The 17,417-nt window shown below is 35.6% G+C and overlaps 2 protein-coding genes across 2 annotated transcripts; one reads left to right on the forward strand and one right to left on the reverse strand.

The window, feature by feature from the left end:
* The first annotated feature begins 140 nt into the window (after positions 1-140).
* cfap43 (cilia and flagella associated protein 43) lies at positions 141-13,524 on the forward strand. Its single transcript, XM_067386496.1, has 38 exons — positions 141-169; positions 562-815; positions 916-1,012; positions 1,149-1,316; positions 1,447-1,597; positions 1,874-2,036; positions 2,164-2,243; positions 2,345-2,476; positions 2,697-2,813; positions 2,960-3,040; positions 3,134-3,282; positions 3,369-3,472; positions 3,938-4,087; positions 4,157-4,320; positions 4,413-4,580; positions 4,712-4,842; positions 4,977-5,148; positions 5,297-5,395; positions 6,393-6,470; positions 6,613-6,738; positions 6,956-7,060; positions 7,216-7,332; positions 7,512-7,688; positions 7,856-8,062; positions 8,273-8,362; positions 8,510-8,590; positions 8,692-8,817; positions 9,133-9,252; positions 9,399-9,506; positions 9,732-9,818; positions 9,909-9,997; positions 10,101-10,305; positions 10,412-10,524; positions 10,627-10,786; positions 11,891-12,055; positions 12,240-12,320; positions 12,495-12,648; positions 13,339-13,524. Exons 1-38 carry the CDS (start codon positions 141-143, stop codon positions 13,512-13,514), a joined length of 4,974 nt encoding a protein of 1,657 aa, XP_067242597.1. The 3' UTR covers positions 13,515-13,524.
* A 44-nt stretch (positions 13,525-13,568) lies between these two features.
* sfr1 (SWI5-dependent homologous recombination repair protein 1) lies at positions 13,569-14,765 on the reverse strand. Its single transcript, XM_067385260.1, has 3 exons — positions 14,547-14,765; positions 14,039-14,359; positions 13,569-13,947 (listed from the first exon to the last, which is right to left on the reverse strand). The coding sequence occupies exons 1-3, from the start codon at positions 14,640-14,642 to the stop codon at positions 13,756-13,758; spliced, it is 609 nt and encodes a 202-aa protein (XP_067241361.1). The 5' UTR covers positions 14,643-14,765; the 3' UTR covers positions 13,569-13,755.
* Between the last annotated feature and the right edge of the window lie 2,652 nt (positions 14,766-17,417).

Raw genomic sequence — 17,417 nt, forward strand, 5'->3', positions numbered from 1 at the left:
TGTTTCATATATGTATCGTAATCGTAAAATAAAATTAATAAAGTAAAACAATAAAATGTGTGTTACTGAAGTCCGTGTGCTTGGGTTGCTATGGAAACAGACGCACGCTCAGAGGGTGAGCTCTGGGCTGACGGATTGAAATGGATGTACTGGGAAACTTAGAAGTTCGGTAAGTTACGAATCATGTATGTAATAAAACTTGGACAATATTTAACATTGTTTTCGCACCAGATAATTAATTTATAGCTTGTAAATTTATCCTGTCTGAATAACATTTTATCATAGCTAGCTAACTAGCATTGAGCAGAAAATATGCTCGAATATACAACACACGGTGCTCTATACGGTGTTATTATGTTATAGGCCTAAAGTTAACTAAAATACACTAAAATCAACGTATTATCACAATCTAAAAAAAACAAAACAACAACAACAACCAAACAAACACACAATATAAAAACAAATAAAATATTTACAAATGTTGTAGTATTCATTGCAATGATGAGAATACATACAAAAGATATCTATAATGCTGCTTTCATGTTTATTTCCATGTATAAGGTGGGTGCAAGGATTCACCAATGGCGCATTTAAATTTGTCGACATGAAAACAGCATGCTACACCTGTGGAAACTTCATTGTTTTCCTCAATGTGGAAACTAAAACGAGGAAGACTCTGCAGAGTCCTGGTTCTGGTATTGGGGCCTTTACAGCAAGTGGACATTGCAGGTGTCTTGCTTTCTCTGACCTCAGACTAAATCCTTCCATCTTTGTCTACAACTATCCAGAGCTTGAGCTGATGTGTGAACTGAAAGGTGAGTCATTTTTAGTTGCACCTTAAACAACAAGCTCATAGGGCTGATTTTAGTTTACATTTCGTAAACATGTAAAACTCATAACGTTATTGTTTTTCAGGTACAACTAAACTGGGCTATACGGCTTTGGCACTGTGTGATACTGGCCCTTATTTAGTCAGTTCTTCCTCCATACCTGATCACACCATAACGTTATGGTAAAATCCATGTTTCACCCTGTCCCGCACAATACAAATACAACAATTTTATCCACATTAGTTTGAGATTTGCAATAGAAATTATTTATATTTTGCATTACAGTTTTAATATTAATCATTAATATGTATTTTTTAGGAACTGGGAGAATATGATTCCACTTTGCAGCCATCCACTTTGGGGAGAGGACATCATAGCACTGGTTTTCAACCCCATGAACTGGTGTCAAATTTGTGCAGTAAAATCTAAAGCCCTTACCATCTGGAATGTTGAAAGATGTGGCAACTATCATTTGATGAATCCTAGGTAGAGTGCGTCTACTCTCCAGCAGATGTCACTGTTAGTTGCACATGGATTTCATATGCCAGTGGGATTAATGCAGATATTGTTTATTGTACCCCCATATATCTTCTAAATGTTTATGTTTGTTTGGCAGTGCTGTCGATCTCCCCGCCACTGATGGTTCAGCTATTGAGTGTGAAGCAAACCCATCTCATATGCTCAGTGGGAAGCTGACACACTTAGGTCCTCAAATGCCCACTTCAGCAGTCGCTGGACTGAGTGGAGACAAAGCTGACAACTTTGTGGTATGGGTTGTGTCTTTAGTTAGTAGTGTGTTCTTACAAACCAGCAGTTGTGAAGATGGGTGCTACATTAAGTAATCTCAAAAAAAATATTATATGTTTTCCTGAAAACATTTTCGATCAAACAAAAGTAGAGATTTTGATTTAATCAATAATAATGTTGATCAATGAAAATATTAAAATATTTAAAATATTTAAATTATCATCATAATCAAAAAGTTTAGACAACACTTTATTTTTGTGAAAGTCACAGCATAATGTTTGTCTTTGTCCTAACAGCCTTTGAAACGAGTAAAACCAAAACTGTGTCCAAGTGCCATCTGCTGGTCGACTTCTTCTGACCTGTATGTTGGTTGCAAGGAAGGTTTTCTGCTTTGTGTGAATCCTGACACTTTGCTCGTCTCTGTCCTGTATAAACCCCAAACTGAAGTAACCCACACAGGTAATCTGTAAAACATTTCAGATTTCATTATAGAAATTTTTGTTACTAGTATGAATTTAAGACTAATTTAGTTACTTGTTTTTGAGAGCTTTTTTTAATTGCATTTTATTTTAATTTTCCATCAAAGATGACAGTGAAACGTCCCTACAGGAGGGCAGTTTTCAGAGCTTGGTACTGCAGGACTGTAATCTCTTTGCTGCAGGAATAGTAAGAAATGTTATTTATCATCACCCTAATAATAGCCCTGAAACTAAACACGAGAGACATAATTTCAGCCTGATTCAAGAGCATTTCCAAAACAATTACAGGAAGGCATTTTACGAAAAATACAAATGAAAGGAAACAAATTGGAGGTTGTACAGACATGGGCTTTGGATGAGGCAGCATCGACTATATGCTTTTCCCCTGATGGTGAGACACTGCTGCTAACTTCTAACACAGTAAGTGTTATTATAATTTACCATAATATCTGCATTTATATGATACGTGTTACAACTATATTATTATACAGTTTTATTGTAATGTATGATATGTTTTATCAAAAATGATAAAAAAAAAATGGTCTTATATTTATGCCAGAATGCAATGCAAATCATAAAAACCAAATTAATTAAAGACAATGACGAGAAACATTGAATATATTCTGGTTTTGCTTCACAGGGCTGTGTTTACAGATTCAAACCACTGCTGAAGGATAAAGTTGTCAAAATCCTAGATGTCCTCTGTGGAGATTTTGTGGCTGTTGCTGCATTATACACTGATAGAAACGTTTGTTTGGTAAAAGCACTTTGCATTGTCAATAGGTTAATCATTTTAAATAATAAATTGGCACTTATTAGAATAGTATAGTATTACAATGTAGTAGATATTAGATTACAAAAAGTAGATCTGAAATGAAATATTATTGAAAATAATTGTTGCAGTCAGTCAGAGAAGCAGGAGCCGTACAGCTGTGGGCTCTGGATGATGGACATTGCATGGGCTCTATTTCTCTGCAAACACAGGTTAGTGCTATAATTAAAGGTTCTATATGAATCACACACTACTTATATTTCCCAAATCATAAATACATAAATCTGTGTATGACTTTACTTCAGGTGACAAGTATGGCATGCTGCCTCGTAGCGCAGTATATTGTTGTAGGGACAGCCACTGGAGATGTCCTGTTTGTGGAGATGACTACAAAAGAGAAGCCCAGACTAGTTCACAGAGTTCATTTCTACCATGTCCCCGTAGACCATTTGGTGTGAGTTTCACATTTGCTATCATATTTCTTTTGAGAAATGTGAACTGAATGTTGAGCATACAGTATAATATACATTTGTTCAACAGGTTTGATCAAGGTGGCAACTTCTTAATCACAGGAGCATCAGACTCACGCATGTTTGTGCTGAATGCAAGGCCATCAAAAGGATTTGAAGTTATTGGATGGATTGGTAATTTTTAGGACAACATACACTGTCATTCAAGATTTGGTCAGTAAGATTTTTTTTTGAAAGAAAAATGAATTCAGTAAGCATTAAATTGATTGAAAATTCCACAAAAATATTAAGTAGTTTTGAGCATTGATTGTAATAAGAAATGTTTCCTAAGTTCCAAATCAGCATATTAGAATTTTTTCTGAAGAATCATGTGACACTGAAGCCTGGAGTAATGGTCCATCACAGGAATGAAATGCATTTTAAAATATATGAAAGAATATAAAGTAGTTATTTTAAATTTTAACAGTATTTCATAATATTACTGTTTTTACTGTATTTATTATAATTTATTTTTTCAAATAAATGCAGCTTTGTTAAACATAAAAGACTTGACCCCAAACTTGTGAATAGTAGTGTAGTAACTTTTTTTTTGCCTAAAGTTTGAAGTAATTTCTAACATGTTGTTTTACATTTTTTCAGAGGCTCCAGGTGCCATTGTAAGCCTCTCCACCCAATACCAAAAAGAAAGCAAACAGGTTAAAGTGCTGGTGCTATGCAGCAAGACAGGGAGAGAAATCAATGAGGGAAATGTACTTCTGCTACTGACATTGTTTGTGGAACAACTTACAGGTACTTGAGGAAAAACTGGAATACAGAAAGCTCTGCTGAAAAATGATCATAATGTTGTGCCACTTCCAGACTCAACAAGTTGTGTGGATGTCCACGGCCGTCTGCGTAAAGATGTCCTTCACAGCTGTTTGTACGAGCTCCCTGACGCACTTTGCTCTTGTATCCTGGCCACAAACAAGATATTTGGTTACTGCCAACAGAGAAAAGTCTTGCAAAGATTCATTATCCCTGAGGTGCATCATGAACAGACAACACTCATACCCTGATGACAGTTTTATTTTGTTTTTTTGGCACTGCACCTAACTGCTTCTCATGTGTTATACAGAGTGGTGAAAAGCCCTCTAATGTGCAGGAAGCAGTTCACCTTATACCAGAGATGGAGGCAGGGGGCCATTTTCTGAGCCCTGCATTTCTACAGCTCTCACCACATCAAGCCTGGCTGGCAACAGTTGGCAGGGATGGACTGCTCCGCATCTGTGAGATTTCAACAATGGTATTGTCTGTTAAAACCACTCACAACAAGTTCATCCATGTTTATGAGCACTGGGCTAGGAGCCACATGTTTCTCAGAAAATGCCCAAATATCTGAAGAGTATGTAAATAGGCATACCTTTTGACATGCAGGACAGGTATGTGCAGCTGCAGTGCCACTCATGTTGGCAGGATGGAGTTGGATCTGTTTGTTTCACCCCAGACAGTCAGACCCTCATCACCACTGGCCTGAGGGACGGCTCGCTCGTCTGCAGCAGGCTAAGGTGAGCTCAAGGGTCTCAAAAAACATCAAACGGACAAATATTACTATAGAACTAGCAATATTTTCTTTCTCTGGCAATTTTAAAATGCCCTTGAAGCTTGACCTGAAGCATTTTTGTTTTTACAATGCTTTTAGGTTAAAGCTTTCTGGGGCTGGCAAAGCAAATGCAGCTACCCAGTTTGGTCAGTCAATTGCTGATTCTTTTGAGTCAGTAGTATCCTCAGAGAACACCGTCCTCACCAACATGACTGATTGGGATTCACAGACGCAATCCTTTACCAGATGTTCCTCATTTTATACAGGAGAGGTACAGAAACACAGCATTTTCTAATGTTTAAATAATATTTAGGCACAATATTGTACCTGGGTTTACTGGGGAGATGACAGTTTGAGATACAAAATATAAATACAGGTTGAGATACAAAATATAAAATGTCACAAAATTCTCCCTGCAGGTCAGTTTTAAGGGAAAGATAAGTCATGAAGCTGAACAAGAGGAAAGCTATTTTGCATCCCCAACTAGTTCTACATGGCTTGATGGGAAAATTGATGCGGTTAGTGCTTGTCTCTGAATTTACAATATTTATGTGTTATTGCTTCATATTTAATTAACAATATAAAATCACCTTGTCTTCATTGTTTTTAATGATATAATATAGAATCATTTGTTGCCAGCAGCTAATTATTTTCAGTTTACAACACCTTTTGCATTTCTTAATTTATGAGTTTAAAATGGTTGATCAAAGGGCCTCCAGGAGAAAAAAAAAGTCCTATGATTACAAAATATATTTGTTGAAATACTGTAATTAACCAAGATAAATGTCAACCACTGGTGTGGTAGTGGCAAAGGTGTTATAACCTTATATAACAGTGTGCACTGTGAACTAAATTAAATAGATTTTTTTATAACATTAAAATATACACTTAAGAGTTTTGGGTCAGTAAGAGTTATTATATTATATTCGCATTCATATTATTACTATTATTACCACCACAGTGAATAAATTGATCAAAACCCAATAAATTGAGCAAAATCCATAACCTATACTATGATTCAAAAGTTTGAGGTCAGTAAGATTAATTCATTTGAAAGAAATGAACACTTTTATTCAGCAAGGATGCATTAAATTGTTCAAAAGTGACAGTAAAGACATTTATAATATTACAAAAGATTTCTGTTACAAATAAATGCTGTTCTTTTGAACTTTATATTCATCAAAAATCCTGAAAAAAATGTATCATGGTTTCTACAAAAACATTAAGCAGCACAATTGTTTTCTATATTGATAATGATAAGTAATGTGTTTTTTGAGCAACTGACACTGACACTGAAGACTGGAGTAATGGCTGCTGAAAATTCAGCTTTGCCATCATTCTAAATAGACTTCTTTTTAAAAAATACATTTAAAAAAATCTTACTGACCCCAAACTTTTGTAGTGTATATTTATTATACTGGTTTCCACAAACATCAAGGAAGATTTTTAAGAAATAGAATAACTGAAAGATAATACATTAATACAAAGATCATGACTCCAGTGGTGTCTCACCAGGCTCTCCAAGAAGAGATCCAGCAGTATGCAGAGACAAAGAAAAATCTAAGAAGAAACATTAAGGTTCTTCGTGACACAGTAAGAGAAAGAATCCTCCAATTCTAATATTATATATTTAAAACAACAACAACTTTTTTCTCTTTAAATGTATTGTTTCCATACAAACAATCAAACAATTGAAGTTGAAAGGTTCATGCTAATTGTTTCTGGCTAATTCCAGATCAAAGTTATGATGGAGGAGAACGAGAGTCTAACAGACATGGAGAAACTTAAGCAACAGGAATTTAACTTGGATGTGCAAGAGCAACAGAGACTGCAGCTGGAGGGAGAGCAGGAGGTTACCAGGGTAAACACAACTGTTATTTACAGATGATTAGGAGCCGATTACTTATATAGACATATTTTGTACAAACAAGCTTTTCAGTTTATATAGAATTTCTTCCCCCTATAGTTTAACAATAATATCTTATGATTAGCCTGTTGATACACCATTAGTTACTTATGTAAAAACTAATCTATATCTCAACATATTAGATTTGTAGATGATTTTTTTGTGTTTTAAGGTGAGGAAGGAGATTGAGATGGAGAATCTGGCCAAGTGCTATCAGAGGGAGGTCCTGAAGAAAGAATGCTGGGATTCCATGCAAGTCAAAGGAAAAGCCATTAAGGTCTCTGGTCAAAAAAAAAAAGAAGAAAAAGTAGATTTTATATGGGGGAAAACTTTGTAACACATCCATCGATATCACCTGGCTTACCTGTAACTATAGAAATACTATACAGCTGCCAAGTGTCAGTGTCTTTGTGTGTTCTTCGTTGCCCCCAGGCCTTTCATTCAGAAAATGAGGTGAAGAACTTCCCCATGAAGGAACGCACTGAAAAGGAACTTGAAGAGCTTCATAGGGTTGAGACCACGAGGCAGATTGAACAGGCAGATTCACAAGTAAGTGTACAGTGTGTTACTTCAACAATGAGTCAGCTGTTGGAATGGGTTCCTCCATAGCAACCAAAGCCTCACATGATACTGAACATAATGTACCTTGACCCTGGATGCACAGTGTTTGTTTCTACAGATGTTAGATTCTGCAATTCTAACACAAATAATATTAATACTCTTCACAGCTTCAAGAGATGATTTTAGACACAATCTCTGAAGAGAATATGGAGGAGGCAGCAGAGGACAGTCCTGCTCTGACTGGCAGTCTGAGTGCTCTTTATGGAGGCGTCAATCCTTATCTCTACAACCAGTTTAACTTACACGTCAGAGAGCAGAAAATCAACCAAATCACCTTGCTAAAGGTGATTACTTTTCTTGTTGTCTTGATAAACGGCTACAGTCAGGACAAATCATGTTTATTTGTGTTTGCATCCCATTTTAAAGAAAATGTCTAAACAGTAAAATAAAAAGGGTTCATAGGGGTCTAAACTCCTATTAATTTGCTATATTTCATGGTTGTTTTATGAAGGATGTTATCTACAAAGTGAAGACCACGTTCAACAAAGAATTTGAGGCACTTTACAAGCAGAAGGAACAGGAAATCAACCGTATTAGAGAGAAGAACAAGCGTATCTCTGAGATTATGACCGAGCTGGACCTAAGTGAGACACTGTGGGAGCCTAAACTCACCGATAATGAGTGTCCTGAGAGAGCTCTTACTGTGACCGACTCAGAGGTAACACAGACAGTCTGTATATAAGATTTTAAATAATTCTACGGTTAATCTAGGATTTACTCAACCTTTATTGGTCCAAGTCAACAGATGTGTTCTGACAAGTCTGATGTAGACCCATTTTATAAGATTTAATTCATGTAATTATGGCAAACACAGATTTATTATTGTGGACAGTGGGCCTGACAGGCAAATTTATGCACGTGTTTCTAGATCAAGGTTGAGAAATACCTCACCCCCGAGGAGAAAGAAAAAGAAGAAAAGCTAAGAGAAGAAGAAGAACGGCAAAGGCTTGCAGCCAAGGTATAACGTTACTGTACCTCACAACAGGTGTGCTTTTAACAGTGAAACTAGCTATATTTACAGATATTGTAAAGATACAGTGTGTTACTTAAATATTTCAGTGTTTCTCATGCTGTAGATGATAACTGGTCTGCATTTTCATTGCAGTCTGATAACATGAGAGATCAAGCACTCAGTGTGATGATGGGTGGAGTTCTGGAGCTTAAAAAAGAGGATGTGTTGAGGATGGTGAGGTTGAAGAAATAATCTTATTGGAATGTATAAACTTATTTATCAAAAAGAACACAAAGGCAGGGTAAAATAACATTTAAGATATGTTTATCTCATAGGAAGTACCACAGCCTGAGTTCATGTCTAAACCTGAAGTACAGTGGACAGAAGAAGAGAGAAAGAGTTTCAAAGAGTATGAGAAAAAAGCAAAGGAGCTCAGTGAGGAACAAGAGAAATACAGAAAAGTATGACTTTGATCACATTACACTTAAAGGGATCGTTCACCCAAATTCTGTAGGTTTTTGCTCTTAAACTTTGAAAATGATAAAAAAAACTTTTTTCGAGAAACAGACGTCACAAAATCTTATTTGCAGTCAAGTATTTTCAAGTTGCTGCTTCAAAATCCGTCACATGTGCAAAAGCCAGTGGCGCCTGGCATCACTGATGTCATATCTGCATTTTTGGATGAACTATTCCTATAAGCAATCACTCCCTATATATTTCAAATCTCTTTAAAACTCTAGACCCCTTTCTTTTTGAATAAGTCACTGTTTCACTAGACACTGGAGACAGAAATGAAGAAACTGCTGACATCTATTAAAGAGGCTACCCAGATGTTTGATGAAAGACTCACAAAGCTGTTTGATAGGAAGGTGAAATCAGAGATGGTCATATACCAAGTAAGACGATACAATACATCATTAGATTTTTGCATGTCACCTTTTCAGGGTCCTACTGTGTTCAAATAACATGATCTGCTAACAATGTAGTTACGTAACAGTAACTGCTCATCTGCTGCTATAGATTGTGAGATTTTATTTTTTAGGAAGAGCTCAAGATTGCAAATCTGGTTCACTCCATTCAAACCGAAGGAGAGATCCTCAGCAGAGAGAAACAGTTGAGCCTTAAACTTGAGAAGGCACGAATTGTAAAGGTGATCTTCGTTTGTATACAGATATTTTTTATCATGTATTCAGCTGTGCTGTTGTCTGTAACTCCATATAACAACATCAGAAATTGGCAGTTATTGCTTGAGACAATTATAATGTTCCCAAAAATTTCAGGCAGGAACAAACTTGTGTGGCACGCTAATCCATTCCTGTGAGAACAACTGTTTTGCACATGTTCTAGTGTATGAGTCACCTGTCTTTCCTGACAGAATGAAATTGGGGAAGATTTGAAAAAACACAGGGAGACCGTTGATGAGTTTAGAGAGGTGTATGATAACACAGTCGCTGAGGACAAAGTAAGATTTCGAATATATCATGCATATGCATATCCATGATGTTCTCACCAAGAAAGTCTTTTTTTATAAACCCATTTCCTTTTTTAAAAGCTTCTTGACAGAGGATTTCGGAAAGAGTTTTATGACATCCCTGGACACGTAGTTGACCAGCTCTATAAGCTTTATAAACGCAGACCCAGGTATTATTTCAGAGAACTTGTACCTTCAATCATGCATATGTATAAGACATGTTTGTCCAGTATTAATTAACTTTGAAAAGAGTAAAAAAGTGTTGTTTGACAGGGTTCAGAAGATGAAAACTCAGACAGAAAACAACCTGTTTAAAGAGGGGCCACTATTAGGAACAGCCCCATCTGATGGACTCTCTTTGATGATGAAGGCCATGGATGAGTTGGATGCTCCAGAGAACATGCCGGAAGGATTAGATCCAGTCGTGTGGGATAGGTTTTGCCTGGCCAGACGGGCCAAAGTGGAAAGTGAACAAAAGGTGAGAATGTGTAGACATAATGCAAAGAAGCTAAAAGCTTAAGCTGAGTTCCTCATAATTCATAATCAAAAACTGTCTGAGAGGGGTTTTACATTGACTCCTGTAGGTCAAACTAAAGGCATTGACCCTGGCGGAGATGCAGGCATTTCTTCAGAGGAGAACAGATGAGGACGAGAAAGCTCAACTTGAAATCAAAAATCTCATTGATGAACTTAATGGGTGAGAAGACCACAGTTCATTATATAAATTAAGGATATCACTGGAAATAAGATGTTATTGAGGATCTGTGACCAAATAATTTAATACCTAATATTGTCCTAGCCTTTGTGAAGAGAAGATGAGGTTTCGACTGGACAGCATGGTGCAGATCGTTCTACAGCAAGGTCAGGTGGAAGTGGAGGCTGGAGAATTCATTGCTGACTTTACCAATGCTCTGCTGATCCATCGTGGAGTAATTGAGGACCTGAACAGCACCATCAGGGTACAGAGAACCACTCATCTCCATCTTCCTCTTCATTTAAAGGGTTAGTTAACCCAAAAATGACATTTCTGTCATTAATTACTCAACCTCATGTCGTTCCACACCCATAAGACCTTCGTTCATCTTCGGAACACAAATTAAGATTTTGCTGAAATAGAAGAGGTTTTTTTTTATTCTCCAATGAAAGCAAAGAAATGACCACATTCAATGTCCAGAAAAATAGTAAAGACATCATTAAAATAGTCAGCGTGACTACAGTGGTTCAACCTTAATTTTATGAAGTGACAAGCATACTTTTGTGCGCAAAAAACAAAACAAAAATATCAACTTTATTCAACAGTTTTTCCTCTTCCCTGTCAGTCTGTTAAGCAGCTGGTACAGTGCCGCGTTTCCGTGTTTACGTCCGAGCACCGGCTCCTGCGTCAACATCACACGCATGCTTCATGCTGCTCACGTGAAAAGCGTCGGCCAATAACGAGCCACCATTCGGAAGTAGAACCTGGAAGCGCTGCAACGAAAATGGCATAGCAGAGGAAAGACAATTTTTTTTTAATAAAGTCATTATTTTTGCACACAAAAAGTGTTCTCGTCACTTCATAACATTAAGGTTGGACCACTGTAGACTATTTTAACAATGAATGTGATCATTTTGTTGCTTTCAGTGGAGGTTTTCATCAAAATATCTAAATTTGTGTTCCGAAGATGAACAAAGGTCTTATGGATGTGGAACGACACAAGGGTGAGTAGTAAATTACAGAATTTTCATTTTTGGGTGAACTTACCCTTTAAATTTTGCTAATACTTTAAAATATTATGGTCTAACTCATAATCAGTGTTATTGCAGATTATTTTACTTCTGTGCATCAACCAGAAACTAAGCACAAAACGAGATCTGGATGATCATCGTCATTGGCCATTTGTACTATTAATAAATTAAGAATTGACAGAGAGAGCAATGATTGGTTAAATAAAATACATTTGATACAACTATTTTTATTTCAAAAATAAAAACTTTGATAAATAAAGATAACTGTCAGTTTATGCAACTATTTATATGTTTCTTGATTCATTCATTAATAATTTGTAAACTAATTTATCAATCAGGCTTTAGGAGATCAGAAGATTGCCAGCATGGTGGAGTGTAAAGACTTCCGCAAAGGAATCATACAGCAGGAGTGGGATCACAGGAGAATGAGAATGCAGCTGGAAGATCTCAGCAACAAAGCCAGAGACATACAGACCCTGCGCATCACTCAGGAGATTCAAGACGTATGGATCTTTAATTTGAAGTAGCCTTGATTGAAAAATCTAGTAATCTAGTAAACATTGAAGTGGAATATAAAGATCTAAGACAAGAGGACACTATGGCTCAGGACTACCTTTGTCTGTGATACTTTAATGATATAATATTACAATTACAAATATTTGTTTCTTTGTATTTTCCTCATGTCAGTACCTGAATGAAACAAGTAATGACAACAGGGTGCCAAAGCAGCTCACAACTCTGGAAAGGACCATAGACTTACAGAAAACAGTAAACTTGCTCATTACTTTTCACGCACCTTGCAAAGATAAGCATAGAGTAACTTGGCCAGATTTCACAGCACAGGCATTCCCCAGTTGTAAATTCAGTCTGGATAATTACATTAATAAAATTCAGTGGCTGACATAAACTTTTATTTTCTTTCTTTTTTCACTCTTTGCCAAGACTCATCAAAAGAAGATTGAGGCTTGCAAGAAACAGATAAAGCACCTGAACAGACAAGATGCACAAATGCAAGAGAAGAATGCAGCCCTCGACTCAAAAATGGCTGAAATGGAGATAACAGTCGCAGAGAGAAGAAATATTTTCGAAGCTGTTGGTAAATTACTTTATATCTTGCCCCATTAAAAAAAGTTACCATTTGTTTTTAGCAAAACATAGTGTTTGGTACCATTCAAAAGTTTGGGGTCAGTACATTTTATTATTTTTTGTAAAAATTAATACTTTATTTAAGAAGGACACATTAAATTGATCAAAAGTAAAGACATTTATAATTTTACAAAAGATTTATATTTAAAATTAATGTTTTTTTGAACTTTCGATTCATCAAATAATTCTGAAAAAAAAATAAAATACAAATAATACAAAATGTAAATCAGCATATTAGAATGATTTCTGAAGGATCATGTGACACTGAAGACTCGAATAATGATGCTGAATTCAGGTTTGCCATCACAGGAATAAATTACGTTTTAGATATATTAAAATGGAATATAATTATTTGAATTTCTAATATACATTTCACAATATTACTGTTTTGACTGTATTTTTGATCAAATAAATGCAACCTAGGGGAGCATAAGAAATGTCTTTCAAAAGCATTAAAAAAAAATGTACTGACTACAAACATTTGAACAGTAGTGTAAATTGCCCTATTTAATTAATTTTTCATTTTTTAAATGATGCATGATTTGCTTATGGTTCATGAATAAGGCCCAATAATTTAGCTATGGTGATAAAAATAAGTTTAGCCAAAATATCTCACAGCATGTTGTTATACATTATCCAGCAATGGGAGATAACCAGGAGACAGAGGCGGAGAAGAACTACCAAGATATCATCTTGAGAAAGAAGCTGCTAGCCATAGCTGGAGCACAATCTGAAGAGATACTCATACTGAGAGCGGAGCTTGAGAAACTGCGCATGAAGAACTTCCCATCTCTTTCTCAACTACACTACAACTGATTCAGGATACATTGCAGATTTATTATTACAGCTTTTGGTTGAAAAATAAAATTATTTCAACAGACAGACATGACACAAAAAAAAAAAAAAAGTGTAATAAATTACAATACAGTTTAATAAACCTACCAAAATTCACACTTATCAGTTCCACATATAATCTGAATATTTTCTGAATAACCTGGTCTGAAAAGGCATGTTGCAACCTGTTTAAATAGTGTGAATAAAACTAATATAATGACTTTCAGGAGTCTGTGAAGTCTTCCTCTGTTCTATCAAAGTGCAGTATTTTGTCATCTAACCCAAAATTGTCTATAAGCTCAGAAAGACTAGCTTGTTTTCCCTCTGTGGGTAATTCACTCTGTAATTCACACAGCACAGACTGAGCACAGGATCTCCATTTGTCTATGAGCCTCTGCAGCTGGGTCAGGTCATTCTATGGGGAAAAACAGAGCAAAGAGACAAACTTCAACTTCATCATCCTTGGCTTTTAAGTTAATGGCAATACTTCATTTAGATCTCTTTACCTTTTTTCTATACATCTTGGCCATCTTTAATCTTCTCAAGGTTTCTGATCTCTCCTTCACTGCTTTTCTTAGCTCTTCACATTGCTGAATCGAGTCAGTCTCAGCTGTGTGATGTGAAGAGTCTCTTTGCTGCTTCATATCATTCCGATTGACATCAGTATCAGTCTCTCTTTCGTCAATCATGCTGTGCTTTGAGTCTCCCGGTTGTGAAGTCTGTGGTTGAGTGTCATCTTCAATTTTAAGGCGTTTAACCACACTGAGGGGGGATCTGAATGAGTGTCGTGCTCTTTTTAACTTTTCCCTCAGTGAGGCACTCATGGACTGAAGCACACAGAAAAAGTTCATGAAGTATCAACAATGATCACATGTAAGTCTTGACACAATACAGTCAGTGATTTTGTGTTTGTGTGTGAAAATAACAAGGTGTACAAGCTAACATTCTTTGCTAATGTTAGCTTCGTCTGAAAACAAACATTAGACATCAACTAAAAAAGCCAATAAGCTGTACCTTGGTTGCACTGGACCTACTTGAAGAAGACTGGGCTGCATTCGGTGTAGTTTCATTAACGTTAGCTGGTGTCACTTTTATCGGAGTTGACTCCATGATTTACACCATATGAAATCGCTATGAAAAGGAGAAAACGGCTACATAACTCTAAAATGGCTGAATAATTATATCCGTTGTGTTGGTGTAATAATTCTGTCGGAATCTGATCCGTCTGCCGTAAAGTAATCAGTGGGCACGCTAATGTTTTGAATTTGGTGCAAGTGCCATTTATTTCGTCGTCATTTCCGGGGCTGTCATACGTCATTGTCATTATCAAGAATCATGGGAAATGTAGTCTAAAAGAACTGTTAGTTTAATTTCAATTATAATAATAAATGTTAATAATAGGATTTAAGTAGCTACATAAAATTAAAGAATTATGCAATTATTACATTTCTAATCTATTTCTTTTGTATGTGTAATCTATTTTTACCAGATAATATCTTGCGCAATTCACTGATTGACGCTATTCACAGTTTACATGACAATATGAACAAATAAATCCAAATTATCATACACTAATTTTATAGGTAGATTTAAAAATATATGATGAACAACATGCATGGTTGAAAGATAATTTGTGAATAATTAGCGTCGCACACCTGTAGGTGATAGATAGGTGCGTAGGAAAGAAGACTGGTAGTCAAAATATGAAAAAACAAAAAAATGAATCCCGAGAGTTAATAATGTGATGTGGTGTTAATGATTATTTAATCAATGATCTTGATTGGATATTGATGATTCTTTGTGATTCATGATGTTTTAAATACAATGGAGTTTGAATACAATGTTTATGCCTGATGAAGATCTTACGATCGAAACGTTGCTAATAAAGTGTCTTTTTTATTGTTTTGCAAGTTGATAGTGTGCGGGATATTTTTTGAAAGATAATTTGTGAAATTGAGAAGAAAAAAAAAAGCTTAATTGTCTCATAATTCATTTATTATTTTTAATTCACAAAATAACAGAAAACAGGTTAACATATTGACTATATATGTTTTATATTGCATATATAGGTATATAGCTATGTCCATAAGTCTAGGCTAAAGAAAAGTTAAGAACACATTCACAAAGAAAAACCTCAAATTTCAAATGAAGATGATTACATTTGTGGTTTAGAGCATTCATGTTTTATTCAACCCCATGACTGTTCTGTCTCTACTGGAAATCTTTTCTTGTTATAACTTGTCTGTGAAATCATAATTGTTTAATAGCTGTAGACACATCATGCACTCTCACGTTTTTCCTATATTTGAATGGGGTCTAATACACTGGTCAGAGAGAGGGAGAGCGAGAGATCCACATGGGGTGGAGTAAAAGCTTTTGTGACTCATGTGCATTTTGTATCATCGGGGTGTGGTCATTAGGAAAAATACATCAATAGAAAAAGGCATACAAATCTCAAGAGAAGCAACACCTTTTTCCCTTAGGAAGCTTGTATGTCCCTATTCCATTTGGAACATTTGCATTGCTCTTTGATTCAGCTCTTCAGATGATTCACTGATAATAATATTGAGTAATAAAATTACATAATATTAATTATAGTGTTTAATCATAACTGTTGTATAGGATTGACTAAAATGGTATGCATGGTAACACCTGTGTACATCTGTAAGGGCAGTTAAACTCTTGCTGGTAATGAATGCATCCTCATCTGACCCCTTTTTACAGTTTTATTTTTTTTCAACTGCTTACACACATTTTCAAAACTCTGCCTCATTTTTTCAAAACTTTACACAAATCCAAGAATTGCACACACAAAATGCAAAATGCCTCACATCTCTTGCAAAATTAAGCACTGCATTCAAAATATCACATTAACAAGTGTGAGCTCCTATGTACATTTCAATACAAGATTGAAAGTAATTGAGAGATGTTGAAAAATTCACGGAAAACACAAAAGCAAGATTGAAACCAAATTATTATTTTTTTTTACTGTAAGCATTGGTGGTTGTGAATACAGTATTGCACAGTAAGAAAGAAAAGAAATACAGTGTGTAGTGGGACAGAAACAATGGTTGTGTTTGAAAAAGGAAATCAAGATACTTCCTGTTAGATTTTTGTGTGTTATAGAAAATTGTGTGTTTTGTTTTGCAAAATGAATTGTTTCATGAAGTCGAAGGCCAAAATTAGTATGGTTTTGCAGATTTGGTGTGTGGTTCTGGTGTTTGAGTGTCAAGTTTCTAAAACTGTGTGACAAACAAGGATTATGTAAGCAGTTGAAAAAACTGTAAATGTTCTGTCTGTAATCAGAAGAGTCTTTAATCAGTCATGTCTTTAAAGACATGCTTTCTTTAAGGTATTTGAAAGGTATTTTAGCATGTTTTGTTTCCCAGGAAATACATGAGCTGATAAAATCTATACCTTGAATGCATTGTATGGTTGTTCTTGGATAAAAGTGTTTGAAAAATGCTCAAATGTAAGCATACAGCACTTGTGTATTTTCGAAACAAAACATGAAATTTTGAAGCCTGAGTAGGCCTACTATAATCTAATGTAACGGCTAAAATGTCAACTGCTTGACGTTGAACAAAAATGCATTTTCTGTCATGCCAACAGTAGTAGATTAAACCTACTTTTTTGGAGTGTCATTTTTCTAGGTGAAGTTACTGATGCATCCAGCCACACCTGTGTTCACCTGAACATGTCCTAAAGCTTTAGTTTGCAGGAACATAAAGGATAAAACTGTGATTCCTGAGGGTATTGTCTTCTTTAAAAGTCTGTCTGTGTGTACCTGCCAAAAGATATGGGAGTGGCTCAATATAAAAACCTACCCAGGAGTCCTGTGGAAACTTGCCTGTCAAAGTAGAAAGAAAATCAGAAAGAAAACGG

Source organism: Chanodichthys erythropterus, chromosome 5 (assembly GCF_024489055.1).
Source record: "Chanodichthys erythropterus isolate Z2021 chromosome 5, ASM2448905v1, whole genome shotgun sequence".
NCBI lineage: Eukaryota > Metazoa > Chordata > Actinopteri > Cypriniformes > Xenocyprididae > Chanodichthys > Chanodichthys erythropterus.

Bases quoted from the DNA above. Each gene is read 5' to 3' on its own strand.
- cfap43 (XM_067386496.1), top strand. From the start codon at position 141: ATGGATGTACTGGGAAACTTAGAAGTTCG. The intron at 3,041-3,133 runs GTTAGTGCTATA...ACTTTACTTCAG, and splicing joins CTATTTCTCTGCAAACACAG to GTGACAAGTATGGCATGCTG. The intron at 7,689-7,855 runs GTGATTACTTTT...TGTTTTATGAAG, and splicing joins ACCAAATCACCTTGCTAAAG to GATGTTATCTACAAAGTGAA.
- sfr1 (XM_067385260.1), bottom strand. From the start codon at position 14,642: ATGGAGTCAACTCCGATAAAAGTGACACCAGCTAACGTTAATGAAACT. The intron at 14,360-14,546 runs GTACAGCTTATT...TGTGTGCTTCAG, and splicing joins GTAGGTCCAGTGCAACCAAG to TCCATGAGTGCCTCACTGAG. The intron at 13,948-14,038 runs GTAAAGAGATCT...TTTTCCCCATAG, and splicing joins CCAAGATGTATAGAAAAAAG to AATGACCTGACCCAGCTGCA.